This window comes from Venturia canescens, chromosome 11, assembly GCF_019457755.1.
Source record: "Venturia canescens isolate UGA chromosome 11, ASM1945775v1, whole genome shotgun sequence".
NCBI classification, from domain to species: Eukaryota; Metazoa; Arthropoda; class Insecta; order Hymenoptera; family Ichneumonidae; genus Venturia; species Venturia canescens.
Genome location: NC_057431.1, coordinates 7,663,452 through 7,671,467, shown reverse-complemented (window position 1 = coordinate 7,671,467; position 8,016 = coordinate 7,663,452). Strand labels below are relative to the sequence as shown.

Sequence of the window (8,016 nt, the reverse complement as noted above, 5' to 3'; positions counted from 1 at the left end):
GCGTCGGTACGATGAGGAACGATCATCGAGTCCATGGCGCGGAAAATAAATTCTTTCTTGTTCTACTCACTAGTGGAAATTAATATGAAAATCGAACTTGAAATAAATCAGGAAAGAATTCCGCCACTTTTCGACTGATTATTTTTTCCCCCGTTGTTTTATTGTTCGATTATTTTTTATTTTCACTCACCACGGATACTCGAGTACCGTTAATTGCGCTCGGGGTTTTAACGGAGTGAATTAAGAAAGTCTGCGCGTTACGTGCTTGCGCTCATTTCCTACCATGTTTATTTGTTCTGGTTAACGATTACAATACTAAAATTGATTCTATCGTGGGACTATCCCCAAGCGGAGAACTGCAAGAAATACGTAAAATTTTCATTCTCTTCCCTTTTGCCGGATGTGACGAAACGTAAAAGACCGTTTTCATTGCACTACGTATCACTTTCTTCGTCGTCAAAAACGACGCGCAAAGTTGTGAAAAAGGAGAACGTTTTGGACAAGAACTGTAAAAATTGAACACGAAATTAGAGATAATTAAGTGATTTTTGGAAAATAACTTTATAATTCCATCCATAAAAAAAACTTTAGAAAAATTTTCTTTTTAAATTGTCAAAAAAATTATTTTATAAAAAAAATACAGAACAATTCGAAAAAAATTTCACAAATCTTGAAAAAACATTATCTGTAAAAAAAACTAATCTGTATCTATTTTTTAAAGTGTCAAAAGAATCAAATAACAAGTAAAAAATAAAAAACCGAAAAATCGCGCTTGAATTCATTTTGGAAACCGATGCCTCATTCTTCTTATTTGATTCGAATAGCTAAATCAATTGAAAAAAATTCCATCTAATTTACGTGCAGCATTAAAATTTATTATATCAATTCGAGGCCAAGTATTTTCTAATGAATTGAAAAAAGTTACCACTTGAGTTACGTGCAGCACTAAAATTTATGATATCAATCAAAGGACAAGTAATTTATGAGTAACTCCAAATTTCAACATTATGGAATTGTTCTAAGAAGCTTTTAAATCCAAAAAAATCACATGCAAGCTAGTCATTTCTTACTCTATGGTGGCAAAGACTTATACGAAAATCGATTCTTTTCAGACTTTCAGGAGCTTCTGATATTATTCACAATATTCGACGTCGATTGGATTAAGTGATTTTTGGTAACTTTATACTTACTGCTGTATAGTATCGTAAAGAGTGTTCTGGTAATATACCAGGAACCGATATGGCACACTGTATGTGAGATCTTTGCATAACGAACAGAACGTTTTTGCGCATTTCGGGGGAGTTCTGAATCCAGGGACAGCTGTAAGCACCTTGGCCAATTCCATTCGACTGGAAGAATAATTCGAATTGAAATGGCGTTATTATTTCATTGCATCACGTACGAAAGAAGACATGGAAGGAAAGGGACGAGGAAGGTCTCGTAGAATTCGAGAAAAATGGTAAAAAATTTGGCACGTCTGTGATTTGAAGTTTGAAAAAACTCACGACGTTAATGAGGTTTTCAGCCGGCCAGGCACTGATGAAAAGTACCAAGGCAAAGTCACCATCGATTATGATGAATTGGGCCTTGATCGCCATTGGCTCGTGCTGTTGTAAAATTAGTGAAAAGGTGATTCCTTTTCCCATAAAGTCCTTAGTAAAATACGCAGCGAAAATTTGGTGTGTGAAAAAAATTTGAACTTACGCTGATTACGTGGATGGCACCAGTGACAATGGAGAGACCGGCCATCAACGTAGAGGTGACGATAATTAAGCGTACGATTTTTATCATTTCTTCGGTGTTCCTATTCCGTTTAGAAGAAAAAATACGATTCATGAAAAATCCTTTAAGGGGGGTCCTGCTTTAGAAAGTCAAAAAAATCGACTGTTTTCGTGAGTATTTTTAGGATAGACGGAAATAACTCACCACACACATTTCTCCCACGAAAAAAATGTTTTTTCACCATTGAAATATCCTTGAAACTATTCCGAAAAGTTCGCCATGCTCAGTTATTTCCGTCTATTCCAAAAAAACATTCCCGAAAACAGTCGATTTTTCCATTTTTTCGGCTTTCTAAACCAAAAGCCTCCCTTAAACTTTTGATTCCTCATTGGTTTTGAGACGAAAAATTACTTCAGTAAGATCTGGTGTTTCTTTATGCACTCGTTGAACTCATCGCTGGACATGACATTCTGAAATTCTTCGCCCAACAACTCGAAACGCGCACCAGCGAACCAGATGAGAAGAGCAGCGTAACACTCGATCGGAGTTATCGAGGCGCATTGCATTCCGGCGATAATGAAATGAATGTAAGCGATATCATAGCCTGGATGGGTATCAACGGGGAATGGATACTTAGCGTCGGTCGGTAAGTCTATGGGAAGTACAAGAGGACCAGCAATCATTGCGATACCCGCTATCAGTGCAAAGAGGCAGCACAAGAAGTGCAGAGGAGCGCATCGATCTACGTAACGTTGGAGGAGCGCCCTCTCTCGGGGTGTTGCTTTTTCAACGAAATCTCTCATCCGGCAGTGTATGACCTGTTATTAAAAAGTTTGTATCATATACGAGCCGCGCCTGCAGGCAAAATATTATTTATTTTTTTCATTGGTCCAAATTGATCATGAAATATCTTACAAGACGAGAGTTCGATTTGTATGGATCAAAAACCACGCAACGTGTCTTGTATGGACAATTTTTATTTATTGAAGCACCTCATGGAAAATAAAGAAAAACTTGTGACAAAATTGAGCTTGATGCAAGGGATTTAAACGAAAAATCGATTTTAATTTGAACATTTTAAAGGGGAAAATGAGAAGGGAGAAAAAAGAGCTTGTGCGCAAAGGAGCTTCTCAAAGGTCCAGGGATAGTAGACTAGTCGGTAGGAGCTTGTTTTATATTAATATTTAAGTTTCATCATTCAATTTTATCCTCCAAAAACTTGAAACGCGTTTTTCTCGAACGCATGTTTTTTGACCTGGTTGACAGCATAACTCTGTCAAATTTCGTCCTTTCGACTTCATTCAAAAAGGATTCTCTTCGGAAAACTTATCGTTATCGTCGCATAGTAGAGTTTTTTTTTTAAATTGTTTGCTTTCTTTATTAACGATTTACTGGAAAATTTTTGTGTAAAATTCGAATTTTTTTAAATGGCTCCCATTTTTTTCTAATCAAAATTTTCAAATTTTCTACGATGCTGGGATAGCTTTACTATTGTAATTTATTTATTTTTTTGAATTTTCCATTTCAGATGCTTGCTGTGACATTTTTACTGTCAACCGTCGGGGAGTCTTTTTTTGATACGCCATTTTGCGAGCCCTCCTCTGCTTAATAAAAATGTACTAAAAATAAAAAAAATAAAAATTCCTCGCATACTTCATTACTTCAATAATGAATACACAAAATTTCAAATAATTTGGTCTAGCCGTTTTTTCAAAAAAAAAAAAATCCCGAAAAATAGCCCATTTTTCAGCCTGTCACACTGATATTCCCCCTTAAAAGTTTCATCAAAATTTTTTTAACTTCTTCCCCCCAGTACGAAATTGAAACGAAGTTTCAGAATGACCTTCAAACTGATAATCTTTCGTTGTGGTCGATCAATTTTTTTGAACCCCCAAAATGCCAAAATTCAAGCACAATATTTCAACTATTTGCACATTGCAATTAAAACCAGGAATCGAAACCGAACGAAACCTAGAGTGTAGAAACAAAATCGGAAAAATGTTGTTCGCCAAGATCGTAAAAATCCAGAGATTATTAAATCTGTAGAAAAATAAAAAGGCCCTAAGTCGGGACGATCACGCATTCCTTCCCCCTCCTCTAGTATTGATCAAACCTCGATTCGTGGCCGATGTACTCTGCAAACTATGATTTTTATGACCAGCTGAACGCATGCTAAAGCCACGCAAGCGCTTTTAGTCAAAGAAAGAAAATCGTCCCTTTGGTCATAAGCGCCGTTGAACAATGCGATTCCGAGAAGTGTCGGGAAGATGACAGATGACCAAGAAAATATGTTGAACAGAGTTTTGGCGGCGACGCCAGCTTCGGGCCAAGGTGGCCAAATGAATAGCAAGCTGATGCAAAATTTGGTAAATTCAAGAGCACCTTCAGGAGTAGCTTCGAACATTGCGATACAAATGTCTTCGTACGACTGAGCGGTGATGGTTCTTCGACACCGGGTAACTGAACCGAATGATTTTACCTCTGGGAAGATTTTCCGTGATGAAAACTCCGATTAAGCATTAATAATGAAGCCATTTTCAAACGGAGTTTCGGTCCCTTTATAATGATGATTGTGTATAATGATTCTTACAAGTTCTTACTTCGTGGCAGCAACTCAAACGAACCTGTGCATTATTTATAACCGACTAGCCGTAGTGCATCCACCGAGGGGCTCCCTCAGACATGGGAAGCTATGCCACAGTCATTTCCACTCTCAAATACACATTATTCCACCAATTATGTGAATTTATTGCTAAAGACAATTATCCCTATTTTCTGCACCGTTTCCCCCACTTTCTGGATTGTCTCATTCCCTCGGGGATCGAGAAAGGGTTAGTTTCATTGTAAGTACGACTTCGGACGAAACAACAAGTCGGAATCGTCGTCGAGACGGAAGAACTTTGCTGTTTTCTTATCTAGAACACGAGCAGGAGGAGAGGCTGCTAGTTTTACAAGTAAGATCTAAACTAACAATGGGATACCGAATTACAGTGAAGTTTTCAATTTCAAAAAGCTTAAAATCATACGATTAAGGTAGTTCATGGACAAAAATTAAAAATACACAGAAGTATAGGGACTATGCGTGAAAATCGTTTCCCTTTCCGTATTGCGAATGAACGCTTCTTACGAAGTTTGGCAAAAAGGTACGCAACAACAATCAAGTATATAATGAAGGTCTGGGAAAAAATTCTAGACGATTGTCTCACTGGTAATGTCGAACGAAATTGGTAATGAGCACTCGTGTGACCTCCCATTTGCTCATTTCGGCATTTTGTTTCTCCTTGGCCTAGGCCATTCCTGTTGTAGTCTTCTGTCTTTTTATTAACACTTTTTTCTTCATCCGTTTCCTTTTGTGTTTTCCCTTTGCGCTCTCTAAAGCGATTTTTTACGTAAAACTATTTTAGCCAGGGACGAATGACATTTCGGGTTCAATTAGTGATGGATTCCCGATTAATTAGTGGCTTGTAACTTTATTCGCCAAAAGATAAATTGAAAAAAGTTCTAAGCAATTTCGAATTAATAACGCTGACATGAATTTGAAGTGATAATATTTTTAATTAGGAAGCAAAAATGGGCGCGTCACGTTTCGGCGCGGCCGTTTAGGCGCGACGACATTACAGGCCACAGATATTTTTGAGAAAAATGGTTTGGAAATTTCTCCGAATTCGGTAAATACTAAATAAAATTAAAAAATGTTATGGAAAAACTGAAGATTTACGGAAAATTCCTTGCAACACTTTCGATGTATAGCAGAATCGTTGGGTGGTTTTTTCTTGTAAAAAGAATCATCGTAAAAAATAAAAGTTCGTTTTATTCGATTTTTCTCGCGCCGAAGCGGTCGCGTCGAATCGTCCTGCTTCGAGTAAAAATCGACCGAATTTAGACACCCATAAAGTACGATCATTCAGGCACGATCTACTTTAAACCCTTTGCTGTTCCTTATTTGTCTCCCCGGTATTATCGATCCGTTGTGTGAACGTCAGATGTGGCCACATTCGTCCAGATGCGAGTGAGTTTCAACGAGTGTTGACACTTCACTGCATGCCTTCGTGCGATATAGAGCTGGACCGTCCATGCGTACGTGTTCTAGATTCGAATCTCTGACTCCCAATAAAAACAACAGGAAACAGTGTGATCAGTTTATTCATCGAGCTTCATTCATTCGCCAAAGACTGCCCTCAGGGTAACAAAGTACGAAATAGTTGTTGAAACAAACTGAAAAAAATCGTTTTCATGTTGGCCCTGAGTGATGGAAATTGATGAAATAGTGAAAAATATTTTCATCTGAACTTACCGTAGCGTAGAAGGCGAGGGTCAGTGCAGGAACGACGCCCGAGACCGATATCACTAGCGGCATCTGGCTCCGTTGTACTACGAATAAAACGCTGCTTCGCATTTTCACCGATCCATCAATCCATGGGATCGAGTACGTGGAATCCCCCAACTTGTTGCTCTGGAAGATCGTTATTGAGTCATGATAAAATAGCAGACGAAATAGCCGGTTTTGGTGAAGACTCAAAGCGTGCTCACCATTTCTGCCATGTCGTCAGCTGGCCAAGCAGACAAATAAAGCTTGAAGAGGCCGCAGAAAACGACGAGGATAAACTGCGAGACGATCAGCAAAGGCTGATGCTGCTCGACGAAAAAAATCAATACTTTTATCTCACTGTAGCTAAAACCCTCCGCTAGCTACTCAACAGGCCAGCCGGATTAAACCCAAACTGTTCTGAACTCCAGAGCGGAGATGAACTTACGTAGATCAGAGGGAAGGCTCCGCAGACGGCAGAAAGTTTCATGGTGCCGTTACCCTTCAGAATCAAATAGCGCACTGCGTAGTTCGTTTCTCGAGCGAAGCTTCCCCAAAAACCAACAGTTGCAAAGTTGCTACTTAACTTACATTCGGGCAGACAAAATCCGACGTTTTCAAGACATCAGCTTACTTGATTATTCTCTGATGCTCGATGATGCACTGGCTCAAGTCCGACTCGCTGACGACCCTGCTCACCCTCCTAGCCAATATCTCGATACTGGCCGAAGTGTACCAACACATCATACCAACCGTAATGTCAACTGTTACGGAGAGCCCTGTTTGCAAGATTGCCAGAACTTGGCTCAGGTAAACGCTCAACCTGACCAGTTGCAAGTCCATTGAAAAAGGGTACCACGCGTCAGCCGGTAGGTCCACGTCCATCACCAATGGTCCGCAGGAAAAGGTAACTGCCGCGAAGAAAAACAGGCTGCCGACGCTCACGTAGGCATGAAAATACCGGTCCACGTACTTTTGATAAACGAGCTCATCTTCCGTGTCGGCATTCATCACGTCATCAGTTACCTTCGTAAGCAGGCCCTGTAAGGTCAGCCAATCGCACTGTCACGTAGATTTATTTTGCACAAAAACAAACTCCAATTTCAGTTACAATAAGCCGTCACTCTAGCTCGGCATGCAATCGTTCCATTCCATATCGATGGGCTTGACTTTCCTGCAGTCTTTATTCGCCGTTTCGAACTGAGCTCGCACCTGGACTCGAGCATCAATGGAGGTGCAATCGCAGGTAATCATTTTGTTCCTCTCACCTGCAATCTACTTTGCTGAAATTTACAGATGATCAGGTTGAAGAAGACCTCGAACAGGGCGGTCAATTCGGCCATGGTTTTCATCAGAACTGTTATCTCGCAACGATAATAATAGAGCCCAAGCGCCAGAGGAACTATGAGAGAAATTGCGTTCCCAAAGGACACCCACCAGAGAAGCTCACCCAAGATTTTCGTGCTCCTCCCTGCCTCAGGATCCAGTGGCCAGGTCGACGTCAATCTACCGCAGCTTCGGATAAACTGGACCACATTTTTAACCTCAGCGATTCTTCTGGCCATAGACCCGGTGCTATTTTCAATGGGACTTTAGCCGAGGAAGGTTCAGAGGTCAACGCTTGAACCGACGCGAAGAACTGCCAAGGTGGAACGCGAGAGGCAAAAGTGCTTCTTCGAGGTATGCTGAAGTGCTCCGATCGTAGGATGTGGGAAATCGACGCCTGCTTATCGTTGCGCATTCTCAACTGAGCTCGTCAAAGGGAATATTGAAGAGGCTAATAACGAAAGGAGGGCGTTTTCCTACGTCGACTCGTCGTGAGATTTCGATTACTGCGTATCCCATCGTTAATATTCGATTCGTTAATGTCGAGGTAATTTTGTGAAAACTGGGATCAAGGGAATGCACTGGCTACACTCCTTTTGCTGGAAGATCTTTAATCACAAAAGTGGATTTCTTGGTGGACTATTTGCATTGTTTGAAAGTTC

General features: G+C 40.2%; 2 protein-coding genes across 2 annotated transcripts; both read right to left on the bottom strand.

The window, feature by feature from the left end:
- Nucleotides 1-274: 274 nt before the first annotated feature.
- LOC122417980 (uncharacterized) lies at nucleotides 275-4,172 on the bottom strand. Its single transcript, XM_043431938.1, has 6 exons — nucleotides 3,836-4,172; nucleotides 2,134-2,540; nucleotides 1,705-1,804; nucleotides 1,506-1,607; nucleotides 1,191-1,349; nucleotides 275-506 (listed from the first exon to the last, which is right to left on the bottom strand). Exons 1-6 carry the CDS (start codon nucleotides 4,124-4,126, stop codon nucleotides 435-437), a joined length of 1,131 nt encoding a protein of 376 aa, XP_043287873.1. The 5' UTR covers nucleotides 4,127-4,172; the 3' UTR covers nucleotides 275-434.
- Nucleotides 4,173-5,593: 1,421 nt separating this feature from the next.
- Nucleotides 5,594-7,371, bottom strand: LOC122418411 (uncharacterized). Its single transcript, XM_043432584.1, has 6 exons — nucleotides 7,297-7,371; nucleotides 6,663-7,090; nucleotides 6,477-6,576; nucleotides 6,253-6,354; nucleotides 6,017-6,175; nucleotides 5,594-5,937 (listed from the first exon to the last, which is right to left on the bottom strand). The coding sequence occupies exons 1-6, from the start codon at nucleotides 7,369-7,371 to the stop codon at nucleotides 5,881-5,883; spliced, it is 921 nt and encodes a 306-aa protein (XP_043288519.1). The 3' UTR covers nucleotides 5,594-5,880.
- Nucleotides 7,372-8,016: the final 645 nt, after the last annotated feature.